The sequence below is a fragment of the Hirundo rustica genome, chromosome 3, assembly GCF_015227805.2.
Source record: "Hirundo rustica isolate bHirRus1 chromosome 3, bHirRus1.pri.v3, whole genome shotgun sequence".
Lineage (NCBI taxonomy): Eukaryota > Metazoa > Chordata > Aves > Passeriformes > Hirundinidae > Hirundo > Hirundo rustica.
In genome coordinates, this window is record NC_053452.1 from 3,981,523 (window position 1) to 4,003,068 (window position 21,546).

The window sequence follows — 21,546 nt, forward strand, 5'->3', positions numbered from 1 at the left end:
GCTTTAGAAGAATGGAGCACACCGCACATACATCAAAATTTTACATAGTAAGTGAAGGCAGTGCTCTTAACCGAGTGAAAAAGGACCTCTGCTGGTGTGCAAAAGCCTTGTATTACAAAACTTACACCGTTATTGTGTAGAAGTTCTGTTCACATCTTTTATACAAAGGATTTTATAAATGAGGTCTTTTGAGTCTTTGCTAGTCTGGAATCAGTGAGGGTCGTTGCATTTGCAAACCTATGGAGAGCTTCAGCTGAAGCCAGTCAAACCTCTTTACCATATGAAAGCAGAGCATGGAGACTTGAGGTGTATTATTTCTGTTTCACATACAGTCAGATGGTAGGAGATACCAAAGCCTGTAGTAGCTGCACTAAACACAAAGCGTTGTGCAAAATCTAATGATCAAATACAAGCCCTATGCAGGATCACAACTGTAATAATCATGGCTAATAACTTTCTTTTGAATCCTGTTACTCAGCAGTATCAAAGAGCTATCTGCTACCTCTAAATACAGATGTGACACAGAGATTTGGAATGTTTCATTTTTCTTATGAAAATGACAGCTGGACACTTCATGACAAAAAATCTTGAAGTCTCTCATTTATAAAACCTCCAGCTATGAGTGCTTTGTGATTTGGATTGAACCGCTGTCAGCATTTTTTGACATATATATTTAATTGTAGTGTATTGTGTCCTGAACTATGGAGTTCTGTATAAAAATGGAAATACTCTTTAGAAAAAGCTGTGTAAAGAACAAACTTGTCTGGAGATTTAAATGCTGCTGATTGAATAATGCATCAAACTGTCACAGCAACAGTTTCGTAGTGACTCAAATTCTATGAATATTCAACAGAGTTTTCCTGGATGAAAGGAATTCAAAACATTGATTTCCAGGGAACTGCTGAAGCCTTGGGTCTCCTTTACTCTAGGAGCAAATGTTTACTTTGTTAGCAATGCACTTGATGAGCAAGGGGAGGTTGATGGGACTATTTTGCTTTACATGTGTGGAGTATCAGAGCTGGTGGTAGGGATACTCGACCAACATCGCGTGAATTATCTTTTATTTAAGAATAATGCAAATTGCATTTCCATATGCTTAAACCTCACCCGGGGGAGAAGGATGTAAGAGCTGATAAACGCCATTTACACCCTCCCCAGAGAAGTAATTAACCAATTCTCATCCTTCTCTATCCCTGCTGCTGCCTATGAAAGGGGTGCTGCAATCCTGGGCAGCAATGTTCAGTCTTAGGATATGGGGCATGTACAACACCGTTGCTCTTGGTGTTCTCTCCTTCCTTTTCAAAGCAACTTGTTGCATCTGCAGCCTTTTTCTTGAGCATTCTCTGAACTGAATTGCTACAGCACCTGCTAGGTTGTAAGAGAAGAGATGCCCTAATTTGGCATTAATGTGGGCATGAGAATTTGCTTTAGGAAGGGTGTACTTCCAGCTGGCTGAGAATAACATCCCTCCTGTGCTGGGATCAGCTGGATTTATTCCTTGCAGCATTTCCTACATGCTGGAGAGCTAGGACACTGTGGGTCTTACTTGTTTTTTACTAGGGCTGAAGTTTGTGAATTTGTGTCACAGGTATTTCTTGCCAGTGTACATATGTGTTCATATGTACAAACAAAATAAACCAAAGTATGCAAATAATTGCAGAATAAAATATTTTTTTCTAGCAATGTAGAGCCAGAACTGATTCACAGATGGAAGTCTAGAATCATTAAAGCATGTTATCTGGAAACTGCTGCTAAAATGCTGGCAATAGCACTTCTGTCTGAAGTGCAGATTTGAATGTGGTCAATTTTCTTCATTTGAAGAATACTTTCTAGGAAAAGTCTAGGAAAGAAGATTATTTCTAGATTTTCATTCAGTAAAATTTGCCCACATAATGTTGTCTTAGAGTGGAGATGCAGCTGGCTAGCTCACCATTCCAGTGGTGCACTACATCGGTGCCGCTGTCAGTTCTTTTGCCTGTAGAAATCTGCAACAGGTAAAGCCTTTTGATTAATAATTCAGAGGCAGAAAATATTTCTTTGCCAATTCAATTCTGTCCTGAATCTTTACTTTTCACACTATAATTACCGGAAGTAACTGCACATTAATAAGCTCTACTGAGTGTTACCACATTAACCACCTACATTTGAGCACACTGGATCTGTGTTTCCTGGAAACACTGGCTTTGGGTGAAGGACATAAGGTACTTTGGACTGCATTCTGAGAAAGCACTGGCTACATAGCCTCTTCTGTATGATTCTCTAAAACCACTGCCTTTTTTTTTTTTTTTAATACCGTGTTTTCAGCTCATTTAGATGGCCATAGTAGAGAAGAAATTGTTTAGGTCCTTTATTACGAAGATCAAAAGTCATGTTTACCATTTACATACACAATTTACAAATTATTCACAAAGGAAATAACAGATATGCAGGAACTGACAGCTCACTTCAACCCAAGCTGAGGAGGGGACAAGTGTCATTGTTTCCTTGCTTCCCTGTCTTTACTGGAATAAAAGATATGTCTGCTTTGTTTTGTCTGTTTCTGTTAAACACTGGTCTAGTGTTTATGAAGCACCTTTAGTTATAACTATGCAAATGCTTACATGCTTATCTTTATTTGAAAGAGTGCAGTGCATGTATAAACGTGCACTGGGATCTGTGCCTTTCACACTACTGAGTGTTTGTTGGTCAGAAATCTTGTCAATCAATACGGTGGTCAGGCTTGAAAATGTTGATTTTGTAAGATTTAACTGATTTCAGTAATGTGCCATTAAAATAAAAATGGAATTTAATATCGGAATTTTTACTCTAAGAACTAAATTAAGTATGGCTGCTGTATCTCTCAAGGATACTATATGATCTTAAGATAGGTCTTAGCCATGTTTTTGGATGTCTTGGATATAACGCAAGTGATTTATTGCTCTTCCTTCATCATGTTTTATACCATTTCCTAATGCTATTTCAAAGACTGGGAAACTTAACAAAAAAGAGAATGCTATTTCAAAGACTGGGAAACTTAACAAAAAAGAGATGTGGTAAATTAGCAAACTTCACAGAATATCTTACAGCACTTAACAAAATGAAGAATGAGTTCCCAAATTCCTTGGTATGAAAGCACGATACCAACAGTGCATTAGCTGCCATTTAGCTAAACCTACAAATAACCATATTTTTAAATTTTGGTGTCCACTGGGAGGACAGTACGTCAAAACGCTGGAAGGAACACACCGATTTGGGAGCAAACACAAATGCAAATACAGAAATCACCAATGTGATGTTAATCCAAATTCTAAGCAATGAAGCAAAACACTTCACAAAAGTTGTTACATCTAGTCAGAATAATCCAAATACTTACAACAGTATTATGATATGACTTCCTACCCAGCTATCAGATATCCTTTACCATGAAGCTTTCAGTATTCTCAGGGTGACAGATAATGAACGTTGCAGATGCCATGGTAAACATAAAATACGGTAATAGGCAAACATTTTCGTGGCACCACCTGTATACACAATGTAGTAGTTGGAACCTTATGGACGAAGCAGTGTTACAGTATGCCTTTGTTAAGGCTTCTTGCTGGTTTAAAAAGGTAGATTTTTCTTTAGGGAGATTGTCCAGCAGTATTGGCTTCCCATCCCTTCAGTGGAAGGTCTCTTTATTGATCCACATGAGGCTGCGTGTTTCGTTTGGTTTGCACTCGTACTCAATACTGCCAAAGCTGTTTCCCCATTGGCAATGATCCCGCTTGTGGTAGTTGTAGAATTTGACTTGCCAGACTGTCTCAAAAACGCCAATGTCATTAAACTGTGAGGAAGAGGGAATACCAGTGTTAGTGAGCTGATTATTCTGTTGGTTTCTCGCTCATCCTGAGAAATAACACGTGTGAAACTGCAGGAAACACCTGGAATAAGGATTATTGTTCCTCAGTTCAATAAATCGAAGACATGTAAAACCTGCTCTAGCAATCAGAAAGTATTTTGTGTGTAGCCATAGATAAAACATGAATGATGGGTTTCTGCATGTACTATCCTCTTGCACTCACATCTGGGAGTAAAAACATTCAAGTTGCCATATGGATAAATGTTACTAACAACAGGAGTCAAAGCCATAATCTTTCTTGAGATGACACAGCTTACATCTACTGTAGATAATGTGCCATCACTTTATGCCATAACTAGAGGCTGCAGTGGGGACTGGGGAGATTCTTCTTTTGCTCACTCTGAAACCTTTAATGTTTCTGTATTTTGGAGTCTTGTGTTTGCAGTGTCTTGACTGAGATGTGCAGGTCTTGCACCGCTTACTGCTTTCCTGGGATTCTATTCCACATTTTAAATGAGGCTTAAGCAGGAGAAGTTCTGTGTGCATATCTGTAACTGCTAGTTGGACTGTGATAGCGCAGCTGAGCAATAGGAGCTAGTAAAGAGATAATCAGCATGTTCAGTAGATCAGTGTCTAATAGGTAGTGAGACATTGACTTTAAATTGTCTGTGCACACAGCTTTGTAGTGAATGAGACTATGGTTATAGTAAGTTCTGTAAAAGAAAGGGGGTTTTCTCTCTAAGCCACTGCTGGACACCTGTACAACATCAGAAAAACCTCAGTGAGGCTTTCAAGCATAAATTATGATTTCAGTTTTAATGGTAATGGAAAATTGGAGTTCCTATGCCTCGAGGCATTGCAGAGAATCTCAAGTGTGGGTGTGAAGCCTGTATGTATTGCCACTGGTCCCAAGCCAGTATGGCTTGTTGATTGTGTTACGTTGTTAGAAGATGCTAAATAGTGAGTTTAGCGTTACTGAGTGGCACCATTCTTCAGTATTTTTTCCCTTTAAGTATTTCCATCACTCACTTTAATGACAGCTTCTTCACTTGACTGTTTTCCATTCCTATCACGTGCCTGGGAGCTGATCTTTGTTCATCTGCTTGCTATAATCACACTTGCAAAGTCAGTATGAAAGCCCTTTCACAGAGAAATTGTTCCTGATTTACCAGCAGAGTCTTCTGTATTCAGATTTTTCAGAAGGACATTGTTGTTTTGTTGGTTTTGTTGTTTTTTTTTTTTTTTTTTAATTCAAGGTGTGGTTTGTAAGGTGCTGCTGTGTAACAGACATTACTTTAAACCTTCCCCCTCACCCACCGTGGTAAGTTAAATTTAGCCTTGACAATAGCAGAAGTTGCTGTGTGCTGTAAGTGGAGGGGTTTTATTCGGCTCCAGTTACAAGTGTTACCTAAAAGGAGTAACTGAAATTATTTATATTACCTCTACTATTATATTATTTATATTATTTATATTTCTGTCACTTCCTTTGACTAAGAAAGAATCAGATGTACTGGCTAGTTTATCTCTCCTAGCAACTAAAATCTTAATTAAGGCATTTTTTTTTAATCAGTCATCTTTGATAGTAGTCCTGATATACTCATAATGCAAGATAGTAAAGGTTAAGCACATTGGATATTACTGTGCACAAAACTTGTCAGAGAGGAGCATCAGCCACCCTCAGTTTGGAAACTAAGGAAGAAAAGGCATTTGTAATAACGTTTGTAGAAGGTGATGTGACACAAGAGCAGCATTTCATTTCATTAATGTGTGAAGGATCTGATTTTCAAAAAGACAGATGAAGAAAGCAAATTTAACTTTCCTTCAATGACCCAGCTTGCTGAGCTACCCTGAGTAGTTCTACTGCTGTGGGTTTTTCTAGGAGAAGCGAAAAATTAATTGCAGAACTTTTCTACTACTCTGTGCCTCCCCCAGCCCAGTGCTTGGCACATGCAGAAACTCTGTGGCGTAATGAACGTTCTGCATCCTCAGAGCTTCCCTGAATCCCCCTGGCTGCTGCAGCTGAATCCTGGCTCCTCCACTGAGCTTGTATATGGGCATCCCCAGGGAGGAAGAATAGCCCTGCTCTTTGCAGATCAGGCTTCAGGCTAAGTGTATTCCCCTGTCTGCTCTTCTCTATCCTCTGGTGCTAGAGGGGTAAATAGTTACTTAATCACTCCATCTACATTTGCATGCTGAGATGATTTGACAGCTATTGCTGTGGCTACAGTTCTAGCTGCTTTGTTCTATCTTAGACTAGTCTGATCAAGAATAAAATGAGGCCCAAAGACAGGCTCCTAAGTTAGTTTGCACCGTTTGCCAGACAGCTTAGCAGTTTCTGGACAGCGCGCTTGACTGAGCAATCAGGTAACAGAAACAAATATTCAGATTCTGGAATTCAGAGACAGGACTGCTGATTGACATGTGGAAACTCTGGCTGTCCTGTGTCAGATGTCTACTAACCAATTAAAGCAGCAACACAAAGAATTATTTGTTTAAAGTTTCAAAGCAGAGAGGAAAGAATTTCTTATGCACCTTTATGGACCTTAAATCGTTCAGACACTAGATGGGCAGTATCAGACTAGTTGTTGACTGCAGGACTGATCTCACAATCTATTTCTAATGTGAATTCAGTTTTTATGCCTTAAACAGTGTCCTTACCCCACCATAAGATCCATTGGGATTCTGTCTGTTCTAGAAAAGGAAGTGGAGGCAGGAGTTCCTCATAGTTGAAGGAAGCAGGAAAATTTAAAGCTGTTTGCAGTAAGCTCAGTTTTGAAGATTCAGGAAGTAGGTATTCAAAGCAGTTTTCAGACTGTGGGGTATGTGAGGTTTGTTCCCTAAATCTGTTGCAACTCTGCTTAGCTAAGCAGCTAAATGATGAGTTCAGCATATAAATCCCTGTGGAGATGCCTATGTTTAATACTTAAAAGTATCAATTATGGGTATCTAAGTCTGTGCTGATGAACCTATATATCAAGATCAGTTCCTAAAAGGAATTGAGGTCCTGCTTAATGCTTGAAAACCCTATTAGCTTCATGGTTAATATTCCAGGATCTGATCTTTAAAAGCAACTCTTTGGGCAAGTATTGTGGCTAGTCATTCTGATGCTGCAACAAACCATGTCAGAGCTTGTAACTGAAAATCAGACCCTCCTTACATTTCATTTGTGATTTGACTCGGTTCTCTCCAAAGGAAAAGTTAAACTTCTAGATTTTCAGAGTACAAATCAGTGCTGCAGTTAAGGGTAAAAGTGACCAGCAAAATAGGGATGCCTTGGTCAAAGCAGATGTGTTTTTGGGAATGCTGTCCTTTCTCCTTCTGGTATACGGTGAAATGTAACTGCAGTGATCAACAGTGGCATCTAGCAGCTGTGTTCAGCTTGTTGTGAAAGAAACCTGTGTTTGGTTTTCCTGGGTGTTGAAAGGAGGTGGCTGTTTATAAAAGTGATTAATGTAATACTCCATATTAGTCTTACTAACCTAAGATAATGAAATAGTAATATGATGTGGGTCTCTAAAATTAAGTTAGGCACACTGTAATTATTAGAAACACCAAATGGAGATGTTACAGTTCTTATTCAGAAGGGGATTACTATACTAAACTATGATTCCAGAAAAAAAAAAAAAAATACTGAAGAGCAATATGAATTCTTGTGTGCAGTAAGCAAATGTCATAAAATGCTGAAACCTGGTGGGCTTGTATAAGCTGGAACAGACTCTTAAGAGAGAGCTTCAGATGGAGATGGCTTACTGCCCAGATTTCTTTCTGTGGTACAGAAAACATGGAATAAACAGCAGGAATCTCTCACAACTAAAACCGGGAGAAGAAAAAAAAAAAAAAAAAACAAACTACCAAAACAAATCAAATCTCCCCCTGCACACTGAGCATACCACCCAAAGAGTGCTGTGGAAATCTGCCTGCTGCTCTTCATGTCTTCTGTCAGCTCTGCTGCCTTGTGGGCTGGAGCTTTTTGTCATCTCACTTTGGGGCCACGGAGCCTCTCTAAGACTGGAGCGGGGAGCCACTTAAATATGAATTTGGGTTTGTGGATGCAGGTAGTGGAAACATGGGAAAAGAGAGAAGACAGCCTGGGGTGTTGTTCTCATGCATGCTGAAGGTGACAGATGGAAGGGGAGAGGAGTCACCCCTTGTGCTTGGGGTGTGCTCTGCGCCAAAAAAAAAAAAAAAAAGGTGCTGCCAGGCAAAATTCCTGTATGCCAAGGGAGTGGATTTCTAGCCTCTAGAACCTCAGTGGGAGCTGCCTGATATATAAAGTATGTCCTATAGAAGGGGTGGGGGGGGTTCAGCTCACAATTCTTTCTGCTGCAGCGCCCCAGAAGATTTAGCAGGTCTCTAGAAAACCTCCTACTTCTTCCTTGCTGTCTTCTTGGGAGAGAAGGCAGCAGGACTTGTATTTTCCAGCCATGTTCTGGCCAGCAACCTTACTGCCACAAAGCAAAGAGGAAGGCAGCAGACTTCTGTGATCAGACTTTGTCCCGGAATATTTCACCACGCTCTCTCTGGGAAGTGAACCCTCTGCTGCCCTCCCTTGTCCTCTCGTGCCAGACCTGGAGAACCACGTACCTGCATGTTGACTTGGATGGGCTGTCTCTCCCCACTCTTGGTGTGGGGCACCCCTTCTGTGTCGTAGATCCCTGTGTAATTGGCCACTTGTGCGTCCCGTGACGTTTCTTCCAGCGGGACATTAACACCGCCGATGCCCATGGTCCTACAAAGAGACGGGATCCAGCCTTTCAGCCCCGAATTCCCCCTTCCTTGGCAGTGTGGAGACAGCACGTGGGTTTTTGCAGCCTGTGCTGGGGAAAAGCTTCAGGGATTCTAGCAGACCTGCATGTGCTGCTGACTCATTGGGGCTCCTGAAATATGTCAGGGCTCTGCAGCCACCCAGGGAAGGAGCAGCAAGGAGAGGCAGGGATCTGATTTCGAATGGACAGGGCGAGGTTAATCGAATCCCTTCTGCGGGGCTGCCTCTCCACCCAGAGCTGTCTGCTTTCCCCGTCTCCGCTTTTCCACGCCGCAGCGAGGCTTGGGCATTGTGTAGGAGGGGTTTCTTCCTCCAGCGAAAACCACGGGGAAGGAGGGAGAAAAGGAACTGGGCTTGAAAAAGCTCCGGGAGAAGGTGGGGAGGGAGAGGGAAGTCAGCGACTCCCAAACGCGGCATCTCCCCCGGCAGAGCGCTGGGAACAGCTGGCCAGGGACCCAGAAACGGGGCCACCGAAGTAGAAAGGGCGGGGAAGGGAGAAATCACGGAAACCCCGCGCTGTCAGCCTGCCAGGAAAAAACATTAAACGTCTAAAAATAAAAGCAGCGGGGACGGAGGGGAGGGCAGGGCCGGGGGAGCCGCCCTGAGGGGGGACGGCCGCACTTACGTGGCCTGCACGGTGCCGGGTCGGAGGGACACCTCGATCTTGTACTTGGCCCCCGTCAGCAGCTTGATGGTGCGGTTCTGGCCGAAGCGCTGCCCGTCCACCTTGAAATACACGGCCCCGTCGTTGGGCTGGATTTTGAGGGAGACGCTGATTTTCACGAGGCCGGGGATGTCGCCCATCGCTTGATGCCGGGGGGGCCCCTGAGGGCTCTGAGCGCGTCTCGCCCCCTCCGAGGAAAGGCGGCTGGCCGGGAGCGAGGGAGAGGAAGAGGAGGACGGAGAAGGAAGAGGAGGGGCTGTCGGATCCCAGCCAGGCCAGCCCTTCCCAAAAGCGGCGGATGAGACGCTTGATTATTTATTTTCCCTCCCACTAACCGCGGCGTAGCATCTGGGCGCTTGATGCTTTTTCCCCCTCCCCCCTTCTTCCCCCCCGCCTCCACTTTCATCACCCCCGCCCCATATCCCCGTTTGGGGGGCATTTTCAGCTGCTCAGATTGCAGCCGGTTTCCAGGGAGTTAATCCGGCCCCGATTACCGCAGCCTTAATCTCGCAGCTCGTCCCGGAGGAAAGGAGAGCGGAGCCGGGCCCGGGCGCCGGCGTTCAGCACCACGGGCGCGGACAGCGGCGCGGGCAGGGCGGGCTGGCCGAGGGGAGCCCCAGAGCACCCCTGGAATGATGCCCTTAAATTCCCTTAAATTGTCGTCTGCTCTTATGAATAGATTCTGAGTGATCGGGTAAAGTCGTGCAGCGCATTCCTTCAAAAGCTTCACTCCCTTTTCCATCTCCCCCTCACCTGAGGGAAGCCTCCAAAGCACCCCTGATCCCCTCACCTAGAGAGAGCCCCCCCCAAATCACCCCCGATTCCCTTAAATTACCCTAAATTGTTGTTTCCTCTTATGAATAGGTTCTGAGTGATCAGGTAAATTCGTGCAGCACATTCCTTCGAAATCTTCATGCCTTTGTCCATGGCTCCCTTACCTGAGGGAAGCCCCCAAAGCATCCCCTGATCCCCTCACCTGAGGGAAAACCCCAAAGCACCCCCCGATCCCCTCACTTGAGGAGAGCCCCTCAAAGCACCCCTGATGCCCTTAAATTACCCTAAATTTTTGTCTCCTCTTATGAATAGATTTTGAGTGATCAGGAAAGTTCATGCAGCACATTCCTTCGAAATCTTCACGCCCATGTCCATAGCTCCCTCAGCTGGGGGGAGCCCCCAAATCACCCTCCGATTCCCCACCCAGGAAATGCCTTCTGAGGGTTGATGGAGCCCTCTGGGATGGGCTGAAACATCTGTGTGGTGGCTTGGAGGAGCCAGAGCTTCCCAAGAGAGGGGAGGGCAGGCAGCAAAGCCGTGGTTTTCTGGCTTTTCTCTCTCCCAGTGCAGCAAAAGGTTTTGTTGAGTCGCCATGCCTGGACTGAGGGTCACTTTCTTGACTGTCAGAGTCACATTCTCTTTCTTGCTCTCTAAGGTCAACAGTCAACATCAGCAGGCTAAGGTTTCTCTTGGGATTATTTTAATCACTTCATTGCAATCCTCTTATTTAAATAGAAAATACCCCATACACTGTAATTGTGCTGTAAGATGAGAATCTCACGTCTTTAGGTTTAATACTACTGTTTACATATGGCTGGCGCTCTTTGTTCAAGAAAAAAGGTCTTTGAAACTGCACAACGTACCATAATTCAACTCTCAGCCTGTCACATTCCCATGTAACAGAGATTACTTTTAACCCAAACAGGTTTGTGCCTCTTTTCTCTTTTTTTTTTTTTTTTTTTTTTTTTTTTTTTTTTTTTTTAATTTGTTCTTGTTTGCTGTTAAAACTGTAGCATCCTCAAGTCTGACACAAGCTTTGGGCCACAAATATATTTTTTGCTTGGACATTTTGGCAGTTAATTGTTTTGTCAGGAGAATTTCATGGGTCCATGTTGCACTGGACCTAAGCAGTTCTTTGGTTTTTTAAGGCTGGGATGTACGTGTGGTGATGTAATGTAAACTAAGCTGAATGGTAGAAACAACATTGCCCAACTGCATTTCCTTACACATGCAAGTTACTCAGTGATTTAATTTTATTATGAACTTCAAGCAAAATAATGCATTCTGCTGAAAACCTCTGGGGAAAAAATACCCAAAAAACAAACTAAACAAAACCCCAAAAATCCTACCGGATATCCCTTGCTTTGGGTTCCAGCTCAATAAAGGCTTCATAATGTGTTCAGACATTCAGGTTTCCACAAATATAGGGGCAGGATATTATCCTGCATCTCTGCAAAAATACTAAACAACCAAAACAAAAATAAACAAACAGCACCCACCCCCAGTGCATTTCTCCTTATCTCTTTTCCCCACTGCAAGAGAAATCTAATTTTGCATTGCGTTCTGTAGAAACCGCTGCACTTTGAGGCTTGTGGGAAGTTTTGCCCGCAGTAAATCCCCCCTTCTGTAAGTTTAAATGTAATTCAGTATGAAATTACAGAGGCCTAACCTGTGGGGAATCTGACAGTATCACTTAAAGTGGTGTGTGAAGGGTAATGGCCATTGTCAGGGATCAGGTTGACTTGCTTCATGGGCCAGACATATCATGCTGTAGTAAATTGTGTGTGGCTGAAGACATTGATTGCAATTAGCTTCCCAAGTACACGAGAGGTCAGATCTATAACGAGGGTTTTTTTCCCTGTATTATTTCTGCCTGAATGATTATCTTTCTATGGACACAGCTCAGACTCAGGGACTTTATCCCTGACCAGTACTGGGCAAACGTGAGGGAAAACTAAAAAAGCATCATATTATGGAATGTGTATGCATAGTAACTGTCCTACTATATACAAGTGTAGCATGGTGAGGGTAGAACATTTATGAAGAAAAAAAAATTTTGTTCAGGCAATGACCTCCTTTTGACTGATAACTTCCTTGTGTTCATACATTTACTTATCTCATCCCACCAGATGCCCTTTATCAGTATAGATCAAGGGAAGGCGTTACCTTTGCTGAATCCATCTGGGAGATTAGTTTTGTTGCTGCCCACCTCAATGGCCCTGGCCAGCCTCGCTTGGGGCTGCACACAGGCTCAGTTTTAGCTCAGTCCTGGTTTTCATGACCTTCCTGAATTACACTTAGGGTGGCTGTTTTCCAGCTCTGCCACTGACATATCCAGCCATAGATGCCCTTGACCTCATCCTGAGTGTTAAATACCTGGCTTGACCTCAGCTCATCTGGATGGAGGTGCCTGATGCTGTGGGATGGACCCTGGCTAGAGAAATCCAGGCCCTTCTACCCCCATGGGCATTTCCTATGGGTCCCAGATCTCAGGCTGCTGCATCACCTGATGTTAATGGCTTGATATTCTGTAGGGAGCAAAATATCTGAAGGAAGAAGGATTTGGTGTGGTTATACCAGGAGCACAGAGGAAACGTGCTGACACTTACAAGATTCAAAGCTAAATGAATCATCATAGACTTAAGACAAAGTCCTGTTTCTCTTAAGTCACAGCAGCAATTTCCTTCTGGGAACAAAAAGATAAAGTTGTGTCAATTCCTCCATTGTCTACATCTACATTGGAGGGCTGGGGCTATAATATTTAATGTCTTCCTGAACTGCAAAACTGTTTTTCTGGTTGTTTGTTTGGTTTTGTGTGTGTGTGTGTCTGTGTTTTTGTTTGGTTTATTTCAGTCCTTCAGATCTTTTCATTCCCAGTCTGCTGTGTGGAGTCAGCAAGGTACATTAAGTTAATTCCCTTCCCTTGGGGTAAGAAGATTGGTGCTCTCACCTATGCCCTGGCAAATGCCTCGGTGCTTTCAAAGTGGTGAGTCAGCTGTAGCCAGCAGTTCTATTCCTCTTTTTCTTCCTAAGGCTGTGAAAGTCTCACACATCCTACAAGATGTGTGAGCTACATACAGGCTACATCATCCGAGACTTCTTTCTTATGCTGTATAGACCTTCCCTGCTGCATCAACATAACCTGCAAGTATCACTGATGGGGAACTACTGTAGGGGACAGGTGAGGGTAGATGTGTTCAGTAAAAGCCATGAGACAGCATGTAGATGACCCATGACCTATGCTTTATGCTGGTCTAAATTATCTAGAAAAGATTCTGGAGAAATGTGTTTGGTCTCTTGATTGCATCTACTCAATATGACCTCTCTAGGCATTATAATATGTCAACTGCATAAGCCTGCAAGTATTAACATTTATGCAGTCCTTATCACTAATGCATCAAGCCTGCTGCAAAGCTCAACAATCATCGAATAAGTAAAATGAACCTTGAGGTAGAGCAAGATGGTTCATTTAAGATGGCCAAACCACAGCATTTAGATTCTAAGGTGACATGTAATGCCTATATTAGCCTTAGCCTTTTTACGCTTGCCCCTCTTTGATTAATTTCTTAACACAACGCTACGTTTGGAAATGTTGTGGTTTGGAGTTTCTTTTCAAGAAGGACATGCAAAGCCACAGTCTCTTGTGCACTGAAAGTAGCCTTGTTCGGAAACCACTTATGTGTATCATTTTCCCTGTACAGACAGTAATTTTGAACATATAACACTTGTTATAATTTCCCTTGCAAACATAGCTTGATTTGCTGTGGTGACATGTATTAATGGAGAGGTCTTGTGTTTTGCTGCAGATCAGGTGGGCTCATGGCATTTAGAGTGCAGAAAACATGTTAGAGCCCTCTCTGCGAGGGCTTGTGGAGCAAGGAAGCTGGTGTAACAGAATCTTTCTTGCCTTCCTTGCAGCTGCTACATGGTTCCAGTTTTTGGTATATTTAGTCCCTCAGGTAGATCTCTTGCTCTGATAAATGCGGTTGATCACTTTTTTCCCCCCCCTCAATTCTTGTAGGAGCTCATATTCAGAAGTAGCAGAAATGAAGCAGAACTTTCTACAGAAGTACAGCAGCAAGTTCTCCTGCACAAGAATAAACTGAGCTAAGATATTCAGCTCTGCTGCAGATTGTGGTATTGTGACAAATTCTGCTCATCTGACATCATGCACCTTTACCTACTTGAGACAGAAATGGAGAGCACGTGGTAAGTTATAGAAGATTATCTTCCCTTTCTCACAGAGCTCTTCCTCCCCTTTGTGGAGAGGTAAAAGAAATACAGCTTTTCCTCTCTCTAATGCCTGGTGCTGCTCTTTAGGAATAGCTGGACAAAAGATCCACACGCACAGTCCACACTCCTTGCTTTGTGTGTGTAAGGACAATTTTGCCTCACGTGAATGATTCAGCACATTTTGTCTGGGGGGAGATGGAGTGCTGATTTCCCTGTGGTGGTGTGTGATAAATGAAACCAAACCTCAGCAGTAAAGAAAAGGATTGTACCAGACTTGTACAGTGAAAGGCCAAAAGACCAGCTGAGCCTTGAAGATGAAACAGAAACAACATAGAGAAGTGCCATAAAAACCATTGCCTTCAGCCAACATTAGATGGAATTTATTTTGTGTTTTAACACGGAGTAGCATAGGTAGTAATGGTAAATTCTGGAGCCTTTGGCTAGGTGCCACTGTGTTTAGATTTACATTTCATACCTCCAAAGGCTTTTCATGCAGGTAAGTGAGAAAAATGAGCTTTTGTGAAATTCTGGAGTCAGCATCCTTTTCTGTTTTCATTAAAGCACTTTTTAGTACAGGGACATATAGATATTCTATTGAAGAGTACCTATCCCTGGTCATCTCATAGCATCAATTTATCGTGCAGGGCCCTGTCATCCTGATTCAGCACAAACACTGAGTCAGCAGGAGCAGGCAAGCAGGAAAACCTGTAGAAAGGATGCCTGCAGGGAGGAAGGTGTTGGCACGTTCTTCTGTCTTTGCTCCCCATGAGCTCTTCCAGCTGGGAATGGGGCTTCCCTTCCTCAGACCCAAGGTGGGGCAAACAAAGTAGAGACAGAAGTAAGAGCTAACTGTGATCCTGTTCTCAGCCTTTAATCACAGCTCTAAGCTCAGAAGCGTTTTGTCCTCAAGGTAGATAATAATGGGATAATATAACTTCCAAATTACACTTCAAGAGTTGCTGTTGTCTGTGACCTGTATTTTTTGGTTTATCTAATTGGAGAAAGGGAAAGAAAAAAAAAGAAGGAAAAAAAAAAAAAAAAAAAAAAAAAAAAAAAGCGCGTTGAGTGGGGGTTTTTTGTTTTGTTTTTGTTTTCCTGAAGATTAAACCACTGAAATGAAAGGGAAGGAAACAATTCACCTTTGTAAAGCAAAAAAGAATTAGTGGCCAAAAAAGGCATTATACAGGAGGAGTCTACAAGCTCCTCAGTCCTTCAAACATCCTTTTAAGTCTTATGGGAGATGAATGGAACCTTCACAGAAATATAACTCAGAAATCCAGTTAGATCATCTCTGCTGTGGGAATCCAGATCATCTTCAGTTCATTCCAAGTCCTGGACCTGGTAGGCAAATTTTGTACTGTAAATCTTAGACAGCATTTTGATCACTTTTTAGCAGTGAATTTTTACTTTTTGTTCCAAGGACCATGACGATTCATTAGTTTGGGGTGACTTTCCGTGTCTAATAATTTTAAAACCTGTTTGTTGAATTCAAGTATGCTTCAAATCCAGAGGCTATATGAAGTCTTTGATTTGCAAACTGAGGGATGATTGGCCTCATCAGCAACTAGTGCCTTTAATAGCAGCAAGATCCTTGCAACAGTACGATTTACACGAGCAAAGGAACAATGTACTGGGGCTGCAGGTTTTAGAAACCCCAAATAACTTAGCGATAGATGAAATCATCACAAAAAGGTATGCCTTGGACAGAATGCCCTACAAACTGTTCAACCAGAAACAGGTGCTCTGCCTGCAGAGAGACTGGAGGTGTCATTTGAGCAGCAACTAGTTGAGAAAGGATCTTCATTCAGGCAGCTAGGAGAAACACCGAGCAGTTGGGATAGTGAAGCATTGATACAGACAAGTAAGGAAGGAGTGGGGTCTCATCTGTGGGAATACCACTGAATAGACATCAGTGAGGAATGTCTAGAAAAAGTCTCTGAGGGCTCTGCTAACCCTCTGGTCCTCTGTCACAGACCTTGTCAGACTTCTGAGTAAGACTTCCTCCAGAGTAAAGGCTGAGACAGGGAATCACATGGAGAACAGGAATTTGTGAATTTGTCTGTGAAAAGAGTCCCTGTTTGGGGATCTTGGCAGAGGTGACAGATGGAGTCACCCTGGGGTCAATTAACACTTTTCTGAATGACCTTATCTGTAAAACTGACCTGGAATCTTGTGCTTGGAAGAACACAAGAGGCTGCTTCAAGATACCGTGAAGCAGCCTCTTATTGCCTCCCATATAACCCCACTTTCTTCTGTATATTCTTAGGAGATGGTGAGTAGCAGAATTGGAATTGTCAGGTTTTGGGCAATGTGCTGCGAGGCTCATGCTTTGATGTTTGGTTTTCTTTATTGTAGCTGACAAAGAGACACCAGCCCGGTGACAGTAGGACTTTGCCAGGGGGCAAGGCGGCCTTCCTTCGCTCCCATTCCGGATTCTGATCCCCAGACATCCCAGAGCTAAGTGGGGCGCTGGGTGAGGACTTGCCGGGGGCAGAGGGATTTTTGAGTAAGTTATGGATCCAGAGATGGCCAGGATGTGACCCCTTAGGCCACATCAAGGGCAAGTCTCATTTTTGATCACTTATGCTGTGGCGTGCAGGGCAGAGCAGTCCCCCTCTCCGCCGTCCCCACTTACCCCCCCGCTCCCACCCTGAGCCAGCTGGGAGCCAGGGGTGCAATTCACGTCCCCGGGAGCTGCTGCTGCCGCCCATAGAGGACTCGCAGCAGCCTCGTGTCATCTGTGTGTGCAAGGTTTGAATCGGCTTTGTAGCAGATGTGCTATGAGGGGCTGGGAGCGTTCGGTTTCCTGGGTGGGGAAATCTTTGAAATAGCCAAGCTGAGCAATCGCTGAGAGTTCCAAGCCCTGGGTCCCCTGGGATTCTTGAAACAATGTTTAAATAGTTATGATGGAGTTGAAGCAGTGGCTCCAGTCAATTTGTTAAGAGTGGCAGAAAGGGGTTTTCGCCTGCAGGTGTGTTGGGGCTGTCCCAGGGTTCCGGCAGCGCCCCCTGCCGGCGGTCGGGCAGTGCTGCAGCTCCACCTGAGGCTCCAGGAGCTCTGGGGCGGGGACGCCGTGCACCTGTGGGGGGCGGGGCGGGGGGCCCTGGGCGCACGGCCCAATCAGCGCTGCGAGCGCCTCTGTGCATCGGCCAATCACGAGCCGGGGGGGGCATTTCTAAGGGCTGGTGGGAGTCAGTGTTTGTGGCTGTGCCTTTGGTGTGTGATGGCCTTCTCCTCCATTGTGCTGTTTAACGAGGTAAGCACGTGGTTTAACTCAGTTGTTTGAACTGTGTTGGAGTCAATATGTTTGGGCGTGTGGTGTGGTGCAGGGCCGATGTTGGGTGGCCCCAGCTGAAGCTGTGTTTCATGCTGGGGGGCTGTTGCCTCCCCCCAGGAGGCAAGACCTGCTGCAGCTTGGCTTTTTCCTGGTCATTATAGGGCTGAAGTCGTGCTTTTTGTGTCTTCTGCATCAGCTTCTACCCTTGGTTTGGGTTTCCTGTGGCTCTGGTAGAGTGCAGAGGGTTTTGCTCTCTGCTGGGCCAGATAATTGCTTTGGGAAGCTCCTTTATAGACCAGAATTATGTTGGCTCTTCAGGCTTCTGCAGTGAAAGCCCTGACTCCTACTTGCAGTGTGGAATTGGAGCCTGTTGGGCAAGGAACAGGAGACAGAGCCTTTCCTGCCCTCATTCCTCTAACCTGTACATTTTTGCTGCGTCTGTGGTTCTGGCCAGGGTTCGTGTTTGGGGCGGGAGCTGTGAAGTTTTGTTCCCTTTCCAGGTGGTGTTGCTGTGTATGTGCTTCGGGCAGGGCACATTGGGGTGTTTTTGTTAATTCAGGCTCCTCCTGAGGGATGGAAGTTGCAGACTGAAAAGCTTGCAGGGAATGGTGACTCAGCATTGTGGTGTGGTCACACAGTGGAGTGAATGAGAGAGAAGCAGCACCCTGAGCAACAGCATGTCAGGTCGTAGTCTGGTTTAAGCCAGTGTTTCTGTGCTATTGTCTTGCTTGTAATTTTCCTGTTCAATTGTAGCTCTGACTTGGAATTTCCCACCATGTATTTGTGGAGAGTTCATTCCTCCTGCTGCTTTACCTTCAATCCAGCATGCTTGCCTGAAGGCCCTCAGGCAGCCCCTGGTTCTGTGCTCTGTGTTTGGCTGGTCAGCGTTCTTCTGCCAGGTGGTCCCCTCCTGCAGTTCATTACCTGCCTGGGTCAAAGGTATGTGTCTTCTGTTCTATGGAAGAACTTCCTGCAGTTTTCACTGTTTGTTTTCACAGAGCAAGATTGGGTTTTTCTTCTTGTGCTTTGTACTTAAGGATACATCCAAAGTGCCCTGTAGGTTCTTGGCACACGGTGGGAATTTGGTGTGCTTGTGTGCGTGGGATCTTGGGTCACACTTCTGGAAGTGTAAAATCAGCGCTTGGATTGCTCAGGATATGTAATGGGAAATGCGTGTTAGGAGAAGTGACTGTAGCTAAGGACTGCTCTCCTGTAGCTCTGTGGCTTTGGCAGAGTGGTTGAAGGGTTTGTGAGAGCAGCCCAGGGAATGGACAGATCAGCCCCAGGAGGCTGAACTTTGCTTCTCTTTCCAGAAGGCTGAACCCAGTAGTGAATGTAAAGTCTGTGGCCCGAGTGAGTAGTAATAATTGTCCTTTTTTTTCCTTCTCTTGAGGTGACTTGTAAGGGTAGGACAAGAGCTGAGGCAGAGCTTCAGAGAGAGAGGGAGAAGCCGCAAATGGAGTTGGAAAAGTATTGTCCTTTCTGTACCTGAGAAGCTGGACAGGACCATGAAATCAGACATATGGTCTTGTTGGGGAGTCCACGGTCCAAGGGAACTCCTGGATTGCTCCTGAAGCCCTGGCCAGGCTTTGGGCCCAATCCACGAGGAAGCTGAGCCCGGCTGTTGCCTCACTGGATGTTGTGTCAGCCTGTTGCTGGCACCCAATTGTCCAAGCTGGGCCCTGTCCCAGCACAGTCGGAAGCCTCTTTGCCTGCGGGTGGACGCACCCGTGGGAATTCCCAGTCGTGGGAGAGGCTGTCCAGTGCTTGGCTGGGACAGGGGGTTCCCAGCTCATGGGCTGTGGCTCTGGAGGATGGTGAAGTCTCAGGGTCCCTGGTGCTGTGTCTCAGTCCCTGTGGTGCTGCTCTCTTTGGTAGCAATGGTGAGGGGCATTGCAGGGCTTTGTTGTTTGGAGTTCTTTGCTGCTTTGAGCTCTGGTGGATGAGGCTGGATTCCTGAAGCTGGTGTCTGTGTCTTTGCTGCTGCCTCTGCCCCCTTGCCAAACACTTCTCCTGTCCAATCCACATCCTGGGGCCTGTGCTGCATGGAATATTGACAGAAATTTGGTCCTGTGAGTTTTAGATGAAAACCGTGCTTTGTTTTGAATCTTGTAGGAAGGTAGGACTGGAACGTAGCAACTTGGGGGAGTTTTCCCACAGCTGTTTGCATCTGTGCTGTCCTGTCTTTGTTCTTCCTGCACTGTTGGAGGCGGGACTCATTTATTTGTGTTTTTCTTTTCCATGCCTGGGGACACAGATGATTTAGGCTCAGCCTGAAGGAGTTTCCCAATGGAGTTTGTGATAGTTGCTGTTGTTTTTTTCCTCAGAGCTGGTTTATTTAACTTTGCTTTCATGCAATAAACAGTTGAAAATTAGCTTCTTACAGGAATTGGCAAAAGAATTAATTTATTATTCTTATTTATAGAATATATTATATATTATTCTTATTCTTATATATTATTCTTATTCTTATATATTATTCTTATTCTATAGAATTCTTATACTGCTGAGCTTGTTTCTGCTCCAAGTCCCTCAGTACCTGAGGAGTCCAAGGTGTTCAGGTGTGACAGCGGTTGGAGAAACCTGTAGTGTGTGAGGCAGCCCATTGGCAGTGGTGCTGGGTTTTGGATTTGGAAGGGCTGGGTGGGTGCTGATCATGGGATGTACTGTAGTGAGAGCAGTGTGCTGTGGGGATGGGCAGGGCCCATCTCTTCTGTCTGCCAGGGGCAATGGAAGAAAACCTGCTGTGCAGACCAAGCTGATTTGGGGCCTTGGCTCTCCTGTTTCCATAGTTCTTCCCCAGGAGTGGGAAGGAGAAGCTCTTCCTCTACATGAGCTGAAAGTCTACCTGGATTTTTGCCTTCCTCCAGAACTGTTGAGTTCTGTTGGTTCTCCTGACTTGGGACCCTAGAGGGTGGGGGAAGAGGATTTTTGTCTCATTTGTGCTTCTCTGTTTGGTTTCAGCTCCTGCTCAGAAAAGTGAACATAACCTTGTCTTCTCCAAGTCACCGACAAGCACGTGACAAAGAAGGGGACCCAGAAGTTCTCGGGGCCCTGGCAGCGGGAGCAACAGCAAATGGTGTTGGAGAGTTTCTGTGAGCCCCTGTTTGTGAGTCTTGTGTGGGGTTGTCCCTTTGTCCCCTCTGGAGGCGCTCCTTGAGCGTGTGCAGGCTGTGCACGTCTGTCCCCGGCTGGGTGCAGGTGTTTGCCCTTTGCAGGGGAAGCCCTGGGGGGGGCTTGAGGGCAAGCCTCTGCCCTGCTGCTGGCCGGGGAGGCAGAGCTGGGACAGGGCAGCTCCTCCGCCTCCTTGGTTCCACAAGCTGCCGTGTTCTCTTCCAGGGTGTTTCAGGTGCTACAAGAGGCTTTGGTCAAACGGCTGGGAGACACTGGACCCTTGATGAGCGTTGAGTGCGCTTGTGGAGGGCCTGGCCACATGGGCATTCCTGGGAGGAGGAGGTTTGTGAGTGGAATGGCCGACCTGTGGTGAGACAGGGGGTGAACTCTGGCTGCCTGGAGGCTGCAGCTGGGCCTTTGAGGGGATGAGAGGCAAATCGTACAAGCAGCTGGAGCCTCTTCTCCCTGCTAATGGCCCTCCTGACACACCTGGCCCAGCTGTAAAAGTTTCTTTTCCTTTCAGTGTTTCCTTAAGGAAGGGTTTCATCCTTTCATATTGCTGCATGGACAGCTGATAGTAAGAACCCAGTAGCTGCATGCTGCTTTTCATTGCAGCCAAATGGTTTGAAATGAAGCCTGTAGGTTTATCTGCGTACGTGTTTGCAACAGGGTTCTTGCAGTCTTTCACTCTAAGCCACCCCAAAGAGACTTGTAAACAAGGACCGAAGTAGCTCTGACCTTGCTGGGGATGGAAGCACCACCTGTAAAACCACAAGGCTGTGTTTCTTTTATCTCTTTACTCCAAGTGCCCTGGAGTGAGTGCAGTGACCCCTGAAGTTGGAGAGGCGCTTGGGATGACACAAGGAGGCTTTGAAGAAGCCATTTTCCAGACTCACACTTGT

The 21,546-nt window shown here is 45.1% G+C and overlaps 1 protein-coding gene across 1 annotated transcript; it reads right to left on the reverse strand.

Annotated features, from left to right (window-relative positions):
- Window positions 1-2,332: 2,332 nt before the first annotated feature.
- On the reverse strand, window positions 2,333-9,571 carry CNRIP1 (cannabinoid receptor interacting protein 1). Its single transcript, XM_040058483.2, has 3 exons — window positions 9,208-9,571; window positions 8,402-8,546; window positions 2,333-3,802 (listed from the first exon to the last, which is right to left on the reverse strand). Exons 1-3 carry the CDS (start codon window positions 9,384-9,386, stop codon window positions 3,638-3,640), a joined length of 489 nt encoding a protein of 162 aa, XP_039914417.1. The 5' UTR covers window positions 9,387-9,571; the 3' UTR covers window positions 2,333-3,637.
- Window positions 9,572-21,546: the final 11,975 nt, after the last annotated feature.